This window comes from Typopeltis vanoorti, chromosome 13, assembly GCF_054136105.1.
Source record: "Typopeltis vanoorti isolate ZY-2024b chromosome 13, IOZ_Tvanoo_1.0, whole genome shotgun sequence".
NCBI lineage: Eukaryota > Metazoa > Arthropoda > Arachnida > Uropygi > Thelyphonidae > Typopeltis > Typopeltis vanoorti.
Window position 1 is genome coordinate 65,802,592 of NC_143561.1, and position 14,351 is coordinate 65,816,942.

Genomic DNA, 14,351 nt, shown 5'->3' on the forward strand with positions numbered 1-14,351 from the left:
TCTGTAACAAGAGGTCAAGTCATGTTTTTTTAGGATTTTGTTGATTTTTTCCGAGGTACCTTGAATGTAGGAATTGGTGATGGATTTAGAGTAATATTTTTTGTGAAGGAGAGGGAGGGTTGTGGATTACTGGTTTTAGTATTTTTTGGGGGGGGGGAGGTAGCCATTGGCTGAGAAAGTGTTAAGGATGTGATTTAGTTCAGTGGTTAGGACATTGTCATTTGAACAGATTAGTTTAGCCCTATTGAATAGTGTCTTAATAACTCCATATTGTTGTGTGTGTGTGGGAGGGGGATTGTTGGTGAATATATCTGACTGTATGGGTAGGTTTTCCGTAAACTGAGAAAACCAAGGTTCCATCAGGCTGGTAGGTGACTAGTGTGTCTAAGAAAGGGAGGCTGTTGCTTTTCTCTTTTTCCAGGGTGAACTTGATTCTGGGGGGTGTTGGTTGTTTAAGTGTGTTAAGAAGGAGAGGAATGTATCCAAGCCATGTGGCCAAATAACGAACACATCATCAACGTAGCAAAGTCGTAGGTTTTTGTGGGGCAGAGTTTAAGGCTTTCTCTTCAAAAGTCTCCATAAAAAAGTTGACCAAGGGTGGGGAAAGTGGTGAACCCATGGCTGTCCCCTCTATCTGTTTGTAGAATTTTTCCTGCCAAACGAAATAGCCTAAGTTCATTGTGAACTAAAATAGGGCTGAGATATCGGGAAGAAATTTAGCTTGGATTAGCTCTAAGGTTTCTTTGAGGGGGGACATTTGTGAATAAGGAGGAAACATCAAAGCTGACCATTATGTCATTATGTTGGAGTGTAAGGTTTTCTACAGCTTTGAAGTGGGCTGAGTTCTTTGTGATGGTGTGTTGCCAGTATAGTGTGTGAGCGCTTTGGCTAGTTTGTATGTGGGGGAATCAATGCCATCCACTATGGGGCATAATGGTACATTTTCTTTATGTATTTTTTGGGAGCCCATATATATACAGGGGGGGGGGTCTAGAGTTATATGGTTTTAGTTTGTTAGTAATCTCCACAGGGCAAGAAGTGACTTTCTTAAGGAGCCTATAGAGTATTCTAATTTGTGAGTTGGTGAGATTGTATTCAATGGGGGAGGCAAGTAGCCCGATCTAATAGTAAAGCATTAAGCTTACCTGTGTAGTCAGTATAACTGAGTACCACAGTGGCGTTCCCCTTATCTGCTTTAGTGATAACTATTTCTTTATTTTTCTTCATTTCCTGTAGAGACTTGTATTCGCTATGTTGGTTTTTGGTGGTCTTGCTTTTGTGAGAACACAGGCTACAACCAATCTAATATCGTTGGCGATGTGGTTTGGAAGGTGGCGAATCCTTCATTCAATCTGGATCATTAATTCCTCAGCTGATATTTTCCTAGGAGTAACAGCAAAGTTGTGACCACGTGTCAGAGCGTTGAGTGCTTCAGGCTTCAAAATAACTGAAGAAAGGTTAATTACAGTGTTGGTTTTTAGTTTTGGTTTGGACATAGAGTTCTTTTTTAATTTGTCAAACTTGTTGATATGTCGACTGTATTTTTTCTAATTCTTTATTTGCCGCAGTGCACGAGATGTCATGTAGAATTGACCAAAGTTCGTGATTTAGCATATTAGAAAGCTCTTCCTCCAATGCTAAAATAGCTATGTTTGCGTCAGCTAGGGAACTACGTGTAGTGTTAAATTGTTCCCGTAGCAAAACATAGCCCGCGCGGTTATAGATTTGGAGAGCTTTCTGTGAAAAGAAACGGTGCTTAAATTTCACACAATTTGGGATTACCTGATTATCCCGGCAGTGTTTTAGAAAGGTCAGACGATTCAGTTGTCTTGATAACTTCAACAAATTTGGATGCATGAGACTGCCCCAAATTTGGGAAACATACATCAGGAGAACTTCAGCCCAAAGACCAAAGAACACCTAATATAGCCCGCTAGGGGACACCATCAGAACTTTAGGAAAACGGTAGCTTCCTCGCTTTGTTTCTCATTTACTGTTGTGTAGTACTTGCGTGCTTTATCTTAAGTTCCCATGAAGATGGCAACGTAACATTGCTGAAATATTGGAAAGTATATATTCAAGTTTGATTTAATTTATATTCTAGTATACGCTGTCAATTCCTTAAATATTTAATAACAATGCATTTCTTATGGATAATGGTTAAGGATTTTTTTTTTGTTTGTTTTTCCCTACTGGATACCATTAGAGACTGTTTTACCTACATGTGGAGCACCTGCCTTTGGAAAGATGAGATGTGGGCAAGTTTCTGGCATCCACTACAGGTCATTAAGATATGTCTGCTTTGTGTATCTTTGGAGCTACATATGTTGCTAGTGCTTAAAGATAACACTTTTTTTTTTTTTTTGTGATATCTTTTGGCAAGTTGATTGTTGGTCACATTTGAAGACAAGCCAGGTGGGTTTATTCCAATACTGTTGTAGGTATGTGTCATTGAACATGTACTGCATTTTGCAAATATATGCATCTCTAACTACTGTAACATTACTTCTATTAACTTTTAATACTATTATAATGTGTTGCATTTTTGGGATATTTCTGTGAAGCTGCCTGACTAAGAAATATGGCTGATGTTTAGATGTGGATTAAATCTGTAGCATTTTAGTTAATTTCCTTCTCTATATATTTATTGGCAATGATGTCAACATTGGAGATGTTAAGCAGAGATAAAGCAAAATGGCCTTAATAAAAAAAAAAAGGCAGGAACCATCCTAAAACAGCCTCTTAAACATACTGAGAATCAGGACAAACAGGAATATAGATTGGATCACTCCCTTACATCCATTATATGACAGACAAGATCCCAAAAAGGTTATAAAAACGAGGATTAATGGTGAAATTCTCACTGTTAAATAAGATCAGGTCTCCTTTGTCCTCCCAAACTGTCCCAATCAAAAAAGGAATATTCAATATACTTTAGTAGAATTTACTAAATGGGACAAACATGCTCATCAGGAGAAGGATGCATGTCAGAAGACATCAAAGATGTGGAGAATAAAATAAATTGGGACTAGCCTCACATAAGACAAATCATCAGATACTCTATAGAAATGGCATATGTTGATTATAATTGTCAGGACATCCAAAAATGTATCTTACATCAAGTGTGGTTTTGTTTCTTCAAAAACCTACATGTGCAGATTCTGGACTTTGTATGGGATATCATAATATATCATGAATTTTACATACGACATCGGTCTATTTACAAACGTTCCTTCCTACTGGATGCTATTCTTGCTTGATATTAATTGAGTTACAGTAATTTTATTTGAAGAAGTGTACTATAACACGCATGAAACTGGTCAGAATTGTATACAAAATTTGATTTCTTCAATATGTTCTCTATCCACAGAAGTATCATAAACAGTTCAGAAAAAAAAAAAAAAAAAAAATAGATATTTACAAGATTACTGTAAAGTGTGTTCAACAGAACAAACACTACAATAATCTTTGAGCTTCAACATCTTGTTCTTAATAACCGATCAATACTTAACATAAACATAATAAAATATTATGTGGGATTTTTTGAATTACAATACAATAACCAAAATTATTTTAAACTGATAACTAAATATAGATTGTACAATGAATGAGTTACTGCTCACTTATAACAACTCAGATAATTTGACACCACATTTAGAGGGGAGGGAAAAAAAGGAAAAAGAAACACGATGAGGTCACATTGTTTATTTATAATCAACCTGTTTTAACAACTGGTTATCCTGCGACATTTAAATTTACAAGGAAATTCAAACAATATTTTTATTTCTAGGCAATAAATCAATGTATAAAAAATATAAACTATAAAGGGTCAATCAGAAATTATTAATCATAAAAGTACAGATTTCTTTTTGCAACATATGAATAAAAAAGGAGCTTAATCATAATAGCCAGTGTGCACTTGGTTAAAATTTGTCAGCATTTTAACTACTATGTATTTCTCTGACTAGAGAAATGCACATTAGCAAACTGCTTTCGTTGGAACAGGCACAATGCAGATTAAAATCAATTTAAAAAAAATTAGCATCCATCATAAGGATTTTTTTTCTAGAATTAAAAACAAACATTAAATGAAAAAAAGCTGCTACTTTTATTCTAACAAATGCTAAAAATATTCTTTCCTCGAAAGGTCTTAAATGCCTTTATAATTAAGTCATAGTATGAAAAAGCTGCAGCAATTATTCAGTGACCTTTGTATAATATTGACACTCATTATAATGAACATTAAATTACATTTCTATCATCTAAGATAATGCAGCAAAATTAAGTCAGAAAAAAGTTAAAGCTTATAGAGGATAAGATGAATATGACATGCTACCCACCTAACATACTTTGTTCTATTACATCTGATTTAATAGAACTGCCTGTGGTTTACTTATTTTATTTTTTTTTAAAAAAATCATTCCCACCCATAAGGTTTGATAACCTAGAGAAGAATCAGTGTTGCAGACAGGCTAAGTATTAAATAATTGAAACCCTGCTCTAAGGACCAAACAAGAGTATACATTTTCAAGCCATGGTCTCATACTACGCACCAAAAATCATATACCACCATAATCATATACAAAAACTTTTACAAACATCTATAACCACAGTGAGATTCAAATCTATGGCCTGTTGGATTGGAGAAAAGAAATATCTATCTATTCAACCAAAGAAGTTGGCAATTATGACCTCTGAATTAGAAGATGCTGTCATGGAAAAAAATAAGTTTGCCACATGTGGAAATATATATTTTTAGGCACTTCTATTCAACAAATAAGGAATATGTTGAATAAAAAAAAATGCTTACAAGTTTTTTTAGTTGCTGCTGTTTTGTAAAGAAGAATCTAAATTATATCTGCTTTGAGTTAACACAAGAAAGAAGAAATAATTTTTATTTATATATACAGGTTCCCTACACTTGAATAAACTACTTCTGTCGCGTTTCAATTTTTATAAGGCTTTCAATAATACAGCTAAGCAGGTTACGGTCAATGATATTTATTTTTTCTAATACATCCATTTCAGTATGATTACTATTGCTGATATGAAGGTGCTTATTTATCTCATTTAAAAATGCACCAAAATGACCACTGAATTTTCTAACATACATGTAATATTTGCACAGTAATGAGAAATTTTTAGACACAAAATCAACAGTAAATCCTTGCAAACTGCACAAAGTGTTATTACAAGGACATGGCACATTTTATTAGCTACTTATGTTACACAAAAGTGTTAACACACATGCATACATCACTTCCGAAACATTTCCACAGTGTGAGCAAAGACTACATAAAAAGTGCTTACTAAGAAAACATTACTTTTGAATCTCATGGAATGGTTTTATAACACAATTGATTAATGGTGACTAGCATATTTGATGGAATGTCATGTAGTCAATGCTATTTTAAGTATACTGTGATTTGGGTAATAATTTACCTCAAAACAGTTTCTCTGAACCTGTTAAAACGTCCAGTTATAATGTTAAGTGGTCTGCCTCTTCTGTATTTGAATATATATAATGCAGCTGATAAAAAACAAATAAGTTAAAAGCAATTTGTTGCAGTTATGCTTACATATAAATAAAATTACTTTGCTTAACAAAAACATTTAGGAAAAATAATCTATGATTTGTTAAGTAGCATCCATAAATAACTCTATCCCAACTAAAATTCATGTGAAATATAGCTACTTGATAAAAAGCATAACTTTCTAGCTGAAATTTTTTAAGGTTATGCATAACAATAAACATTGTATAAACCTGCTTTGACAGTATGTTTAGCAAATAAATATCTACGAGTAACAATGATTCAATCTATAGCTGCACTAAACAAATCTCAAATATGTACACCGCAAAAATAGCCAATGTAGAAATTCTAGGACCAATAAGGTACAACACACCACTGAGATCATCATATAGTTCTGCATCGTTCAAACTTAATAGAAACATATTCCAGGAAACCACATGTGTTTACAGGTAAAACAAAGGTGATCCAGTAGCAGCAAAAATGCTAGTACTACTCAAGCTCTAGTAGTAAGTATAAGGGCCACAATAAGTCCATAAAGACCCAATACTTCTGCAAAAATCAAAATCAAGATCATGCCCACAAACAGCCTTGGTTGTTGTGCTGTTCCTCTGACTCCAGCATCTCCAACTATGCCAATAGCAAATCCTGCAGCCAACCCACTCAGGCCAACGCTTAAACCTGCTCCAAGATGCAAGAAACCCCTAGAAAATAAAAATAACGAAACCAATATTTGTATGTTATTTATTATTTACACGAGTATTAAACACATCATATGAAGCCTGGTATTTTATCATTACTTAATATATAATAGGAAATTTTATATAAGTTGAAATGCTAGTCAAAGAAAGAGCAGGTTAAGTAAGAACTACTGAACCTGTTCTTTATGGAAGACCACAGGTTACATTATTTATATATAATGAATGCATTTTAGCAATTTTTGATTCTGAGTACATCTCTTAGTTAATGAGCTGTCTTTTGCTATTTGTTATAATAGATACTAGCAATCAAACAGTAGTTCAAATCTAATAATACTGCAAAACTGTATTATGGCAGTATACAGTGCAATGTTTGATATTTTAATTATCCTTAAGATAACTAAACTAAGGCCATGAGATAGTGTATTAATGTATGCCAAACGTGCACATTCTCAAGCTAATTTGTCTTGTATTAGGAAAAATACTATTATTGTTTAAAAGGAAGTATACTGGTGTCCAAAAGCTAAGGATGAACTACATTTTTACCTGTATATGAAAAAATTTATGACTACAGGCAAATGTGGACATAAATTTATTGTCAGCATACTAATAAGTTACATTACACAAAAAAGATGTTATAAATTTCCTAAGTACATAGTTAAGGAATTAATGTACAGTGCTTACAAAAAACTATGCAGAGAGACATTTCAGTATGGAACATGTCCACCATGAACTGCGATGAAGCTCTCACAAATCATACCATGCTTAGCATCAAGTGATTCAGAAGTTCTTGAGGCAAACTGGCCCACTGCTCCTTCAGGGGCCTTGTTTTCTGGAGGGAAATTTCAAGCAGCAATGCATCCCAAACATGTTCTATGGGGGTTGAGATCTGGGGAGCATACTGGCCACTCCGCCTCTGTCTCCAGAAGTATCTTCATTGCTCATGTATGATGTGGTGGGGCATTGCATCCATAAAAATGATTTCTTTGCCTACAACACCATAGAACAATCGAACATGAAGTTGCAATATTATTCACCAGTTATAGTCCCTTTTTCCAGCACTTGTAGCTCAGTGTACCCATTTAGCATAATGCCTTCCCTGTAAGAACATTCTCGCAATGGTAAGCAGTACCACTTTCATGACAGATCAAGTGTCACCTAGATCGAAGGATCTTGTCCAATTTTTATGGATACAACACTGAGAATGTGCTCTACGATGAGCTGTGAATAAAAGGATGTAACTACATAGAGGCCTACTTGTCATAGACATCTCAGTTTGTAGAGATACCCACATACCTGTGCTTGAATGGAGCTGACTTGCAAGCTGACATACCATGGTTCGTCGATTACGTTTTAATGTTATAACCAAAAATCTGTCATGCTCTGTGGTAAAGCAACCTCTTAGCAAATGTCTGGAACAGATTCCATTGGTTCGAAATGCTGCCCAGAGCCAGGATACAACACTATGCGAGCTTCCAAATTCTCTGGCAATATCAGTAATTCTGCAGTCACCCTCAAACTTTCCAATAATTCTTCCCCACATGAAATCATCTAGACATCTTCGAGAGATTACAAGACATCCAAGTTTGCAACTTTATTCCTTCAGGAAAAGAGCTTCCTTCAAACATAATTTCACTTAGTGCAGTCTTTCATCCTGTTGATGCTACCAGGTGACCTCACGTGTACCCACTTTCTACTCAAAAACATGAGTTATACAAATTACCACAAGCCGATTCATCTGAGTTTGTCGTAATCTTCAGAAATAATGTTTACGTCCATAGGTTTTGGACACCAGTGTAAGTACTTGTATATGGCCCATTATATAGGCTATGATCTAGTAAAATTTTACTGTTTGCAACATATCATTAAAAACCTGCAAGCTGACATACCATGGTTCGTCGATTACGTTTTAATGTTATAACCAAAAATCTGTCATGCTCTGTGGTAAAGCAACCTCTTAGCAAATGTCTGGAACAGATTCCATTGGTTCGATGAAAAACCTGCAACTAAAACTGGGTTTTAGTTGCAGGTTTTTCTGTTTCAGATTTATGCTATGTACACAGTTAAACCATTACTTAACAATTAAGTAACAGTTTCTTGTTCAAAGGCTGTTATGCTAATTTCAAAAGTAACTTTTTTTTTTTAAATTTGGAAGAGGAGTAGTAATATTTTGTCATCTCATTTTTCACAACATATAACATGAGCAATGAAAAAAATTGATCAAATTATGAATTATGATCAAAATTATAAACAAAATAAGGCTATGAGATCAATATAACATGTCTGTTAATGTGCCTGCAAAACAAACAAACCAGTATGAGAAAAAACCTTGTAAAAGGTAAAAAAAAAAAAAAAAAAACTTCTGTGGGATAAATCCCACCACATGTTAGTTCTGCTGAAATAGCCCTATAAAGGTTCCATCATCATCATCATCAAATTCCCGACATGTATCCTCAAGGGGTGTACAGGATATGACAGTACTACATGAAAAAATTACATCATTACTAACTTCCTATCTACAATTTTCCTCCAAATCAGTCTGTTACTTGTCAAGACTCCAACATTATCAGATCTTATATTTCTATCGTCTAAGGCACTTTGTACCATATCAATCCACCTATATCTTGGTCTTCCTCTAGGTCGTTTTCCTGCCAACCTGGCAAAGAACACTTGTTTTGCTAATCTTTCCTCTCCCATTCTATTTAAGTGACCACACCACCTGAGATTAGCTCTGCTAATGCATTCCTGGATGCTGACAATGTCAAGTTCTTTCCTAATATCCTCATTTTTAATATGATATTGCCATTGATGCCATGTGTTCACGCCTCTAATCTTTCTCGGGACTCTCATATCTGCGATCTCTAGTCTTTGGTCAAGTGTTTTACTTCTGACCCAGCTCTCAGATCCATAAGTTAAAACTGGTTTGAACACTGTCTTGTATACAGCTAATTTAGTGTTCCGACTAAATTATCTCTTATTCCATATGAATTTATTCAATTGACTTCCCACCATACCAGCTTTGCTGATTCTGTTGTCTATTTCTATATTTAATTTACCATCTTCATTAAAAATCGTGCCTAAGTAGCTGAAATGTTTTACTTGTTCCACAGGTTCTCCATTCACAACACAATTGACATTTTCAATGATTCTGCCTATTTTCATTGTCTCATCATCATCATCATCATCAAATTCCTGCCATGTACCCTCAAGGGGTGTACAGGATATGACAGTACTACATGAAAAAATTACATCATTACTAACTTCCTATCTACAATTTTCCTCCACTTTTTTGGGGTGCTTAAGGGTCAAAGCTGTATAACTGAGAGGAGACCTCCACATAGCCTTTAAAGGAATGCGGAGAACCGACCAGGGCTTCTGATCTAATGTCCAATCCTCACCTTCTCGTGGTGCACCCTGTTGGGTATCTACTTTGATACTGAACGAACGAGGATGGGCTGGCAATTTGGGATTTAGCCGACCAAATTGTATTCTTATTGGTTAAACCAAAATAAAAAATGATGGTACAACATTTTCATTGTCTTTGTCTTTTTATTGCTGACCTTCATACCATATCTATTACAACAGCTATTCAATTTAGTCAGAGAATCTTGCAGACTTGTAGCGGATTTATTTAGAAGTATAACATCATCCGCATAAAGCAAAGTGCTGACATTAACATCTCCAATTTTGATATCAGGTTTAATACCACATTCATTCATAATGTGATCCATATAGATAATGAATAACAGAGGGGATAATGTACATCCTTGTCTCACACCAGATTTAACATTAAACCATCTTCCTGTACTTCTTCAATTCTAACTGCTGACTTACAACTCAAATAAAGACTAAGTATTGCTTGATATAATGCCCCATTGACACCATATAACTGCAGCGTATAATAGCTTCTCTCGTGGCACCTTGTCATATGCCTTTTCCAAATCGACAAAACTTAAATACAGATCTTTGTTATATTCCCATGCTTTCTCGACTATTTGTGGTAAAGTGAAGATCTGATCCTGACAGCCTCTATTTGGCCTGAATCCAGCTTGTTCTTCACCAAGCTTTTCTTCCACAATTCTTCTCAACCGTTTCTCAAGTATACTTGCATAGATCTTGCCAGGAATACTCAGTAGGGAATTACCTCTGTAATTCTCACATTCAGTTTTATTTCCCTTTTTATATATGGGTACTATGAGAGCTCTACTCCAATCATCGGAAATTCGTCCCTCTGTCCAGGCTTTCTGAACTATGCAGTGCAGCCACTGTAAGACTTTTATACCACCATACTTGAGCATTTCTGATTGAATATCATCTACTCCTGCTGCCTTTCCACATTTCAAGCCTTTGATGGCTTTTTCTACTTCAAGTATGGATATGTATTCCTGACTGCATGCCTGGTCAGTGTTTTTTATCACTGTGCTGTCATCACTGCTTATTTCATTTAGCAGTTTTTCAAAGTAATTACTCCATACTTCAAGGATATCTTTTTCTCCTGTTTTCATGTCACCTTTATCATCTCTAATTCCTTTTACAGCACACTTTCCTCCATTCCTAAGCTTCTTCAACAACCTCCAGAATATTTTGCCACCTTCTTGATATTTATTTTCTATATTCTTGCCAAAATCCTCCCATGACTTTTGTTTAGCTAGTTTTACACACTGTTTCGCTTTCTTACATTTGTCTCTGTATTCTGTAAGAGTAAAAGCTGACTTATTTGCCAGGATCTTTTGATATGCTTTCTTCTTTTCCTTCACTGCCTCTTTAACTTCCTGCGTCCACCAGGGAGTTCTGATTTTTTTATCCTTGCACACGCCTCTCTGGCAGAATCAATCAATGTTTTCTTCAGAGTTTGCCACTGAATCTCCAAGGTTTGATTCCTGTTTTCAGACTCTTTCATTTTCTTTTCAATAATCTTTCTGTATTTTAGTTTACAGTTCACATCTGAGAACTGCTCAACTTTTATTCGCTTTAAAACTTTCTTACATGTTTCAATATGAAATTCAATTTTATCCTGCTCAAGACTAAATAGTGATCACTTCCAATTTCAAATCCTCTGGTGTCCTGCATCAGGGAGAAAACATCACTATCAACTATAACATAGTCAATGAGACTTTTCTTATTCCTTGCCTCTTCTCTCCATGTGAATTTGTGCACATTTTTATGTTGGAACATGGTGTTAGTAATAACCAGTCCATGTTCTGAGCAGAAATCCAACAGGTATTTGCCATTATTATTAGCTTTGTTCTTTTCTCCAAATTTTCCCAAAATATTTTTGGATGTCTGACAATCATTTCCTACTCTGCTATTTAGATCCCCAACAAGGACCAGCTTTTCCTTTTTCATTGTGACAGTTGCTTTTTCTAAAGCATCAAAAAATTCCTCCACTTCTACCTTAGTAGAACCTTCTGTGGGACATAGGCACAAATAAGTCTCATTGTCAAATTCCCCATTCTGATATTTGCCTACATCACTCTACTTGAGACTGCTTCCCATTCAAGAAGATTAGCCTCGTATTTTGTGTTGAATTCTATGGCTACTCCTTCTTTTCTTTGATTGTCATTGCCTGAATATAACATTTTGTATTTATTGCTCAGAAAGATCTCACCAGTTTTGGTCTTTTTTTGTTTCAGTCACCCCTATTATGTCGATCTGGTACTTATCTAATTCCTCAGCTAGCTCCATTTCTTTGTCATTCAGGCTTCTTACGTTGATAGTACCGATCTTTAACTCTGGTGATGTTGAGTTGGGGTTTGTTTTCAGATTTGTTCCAGTAGCTGACTTTTTGCTGTTCGCCCTGGTTCCCTGGCAAAAACAACGGGGGCCTTGTTTAACAGGGCGACGCCCTAGCCGGCATGAAATTTTGTCATGTTGTACGATCATTTTTTATTTTGGTTTAACCAATAAGAATACAATTTGGTCGGCTAAATCCCAAATTGCCAGCCCATCCTCGTTTGTTCAGTATCAAAGTAGATACCCCACAGGGTGCACCACGAGAAGGTGAGGATTGGATATTAGGTCAGAAGCCCTGGTCGGTTCTCCGCATTCCTTTAAAGGCTATGTGGAGGTCTCCTCTCAGTTATACAGCTTTGACCCTTAAGCACCCCTATATAAAGGTTCCTTGCATCCAAAAACAAAGTTCCAAATCTCATTATTTCCAAATGTTGCAAAAGAGAAAGAACACAGTAGTATCTAGCATGGTTGGAATGTTGGTCAAAGCAATTAAGGCTATTGGATGAGTAACATGATCGAGTGCAAGTAATAAAAATCACTGGCACCTAAAAACTTGGACAAGCCAGCACTACAGAGATATTCAAATTCATAATCTAATTGCTGCAAAGCTGAAATATTGTCAACTTGCCATCCTGGCTGACAATCCATGATTCAAAGTAATTATTCAAAATTATCGTGCAATGCATTCTGAAGAGAGCAATTCATTCAACATCATCTCAGTGACCCCCTATTGTTCTGTTCTCATATTATGTCTTTTCTATAGGTATTTCCATTAGCACTGATCCAATAAACTGGCCACTACTATTCTTCCACTTTCCTCTAATCATGTACAAACATGAACAGCTGTTGGTCAACACTACATAGAGTTCAACTCCAAATTTACTAAACCAGCTTCTTATCTTCCTTCATTCTCTACACCTCTGCTCTTTGGAATAGTCTTCCCCAATGAATACCAACCTTGGGTCTTCAAGAAACACAACAAATTCCTCTCTTCCTCCGAACCACTTGCCCACCATGACACTGTTGTGTTATAGTGTTTTGGAGATATCTTGTGTGTGGAGGCTGCTGCTGTCTCTATGTTCACTGGGCATCTACAGATGTCGTACGGTCACTCTGATGCACCATGATGAACCACACCAGGCCTCGCCATGTAGTCCTGTTGTTTGCTTTTCTGGCAGCCTCAACTCTCTGAAGATCAGTCACTACACACACACACCATCCATCTCATCGATGGTCTACCCCTTCCTCTTTTTCCAGGAACTTTACTTCTATTACTGTTCTGAGAAGTCTCCCCCACCCCCTCCATCTTTTATATGTGTCCAAAATATTTTAACTTTCTTCTGTCAACATCCTTAAGGAGTCTTAGGTCTACTGATCTTTTATAACATCCATTCATTTGTACGCCTTTCAGTATATGATATCCTCAACAGCATTCTGTAATACCACATCTCAAAATATGTTTCTTATCTGACTTCTTTAGGTTCCAAGTCTCACATCCATAAGTCACTGCTGGAAAAACAACTACGTCCAAAATCCTCAACTTTGTTCCCATGGAGATAGATCCATCCTTCCAGATTTTAGACAGGTCTCCGACTATTGTTTTAGCCATTTCTAATCTGTTTCTAACGTGTTCTGAACAGCAATTCGTCACATTAATAATGGATCTCAGGTACTCAGAGTTTCTCAAGAGCTTCTCTGCTTGTATTTCCTTTGAGAACCATAATCTTTGTCTTGCTAGGATTGATGAAGTCCTCTGTTATTACTGATCTTGTTAACTTTGTCAAGAATTAGTCCTAGTTCTTCCATGTCATTACAAAGGAGTACTGTATCATCAGTGTACCTCAGATTACTGATCATCTACCTCCTATCCTAATTCCTGTCCTGAGCTCATCCAATGCTTCACGCATGATGTCCTCCACATATATACTAAACAAAGGAGGAGAAAGTAAACATCCTTGCCTAACTCCTTTTCCAACTTGAAACTAGTCAGTCAATCCAACAGCTGTTCTTACTATGTCTTCTTGCTCCCTATACATGTCAGCTATCAACCTGATAGTTTGTTGAAGAAAACCCATTCTTTTCATTACTTCCCAGTTTCACATGCTCAACACAGTCAAAAGCTTTAGAGTAGTCTAAGAAACACATTACCAGAGGGAGTCTGAATTGTTTATATTTTTCTATGATCTGTCTAAAGCAAAGGATTTGATCTCTGGTGCCCTTACCTTTCCTAAAACCTGCTTGTTTCTCGATGATTGTGTTTTCAGTTAGCCTGGTGTTATTGATTACCCACTCCCAGAGTTGTGTTCTTAATGGAAGGTTGTTGAACTAATTTCATAGTTTTTCTTTACACTTGAATTTAAAGTAAAATGCTAAACATGGTTCATGGGCAAAT

At 35.9% G+C, this 14,351-nt stretch overlaps 1 protein-coding gene across 1 annotated transcript in view; it reads right to left on the reverse strand.

Annotated features, from left to right (window-relative positions):
* Positions 1-3,690: 3,690 nt before the first annotated feature.
* Positions 3,691-14,351, reverse strand: part of Vha16-1 (Vacuolar H[+] ATPase 16kD subunit 1) — a 54,528-nt gene continuing 43,867 nt past the window's right edge. Inside the window, exon 3 of the mRNA XM_090402483.1 lies at positions 3,691-6,232. Coding sequence (XP_090258609.1) covers positions 6,025-6,232 — 208 coding nt within the window. The 3' untranslated portion in view covers positions 3,691-6,024. The remainder of the gene's footprint in view (positions 6,233-14,351) is intronic.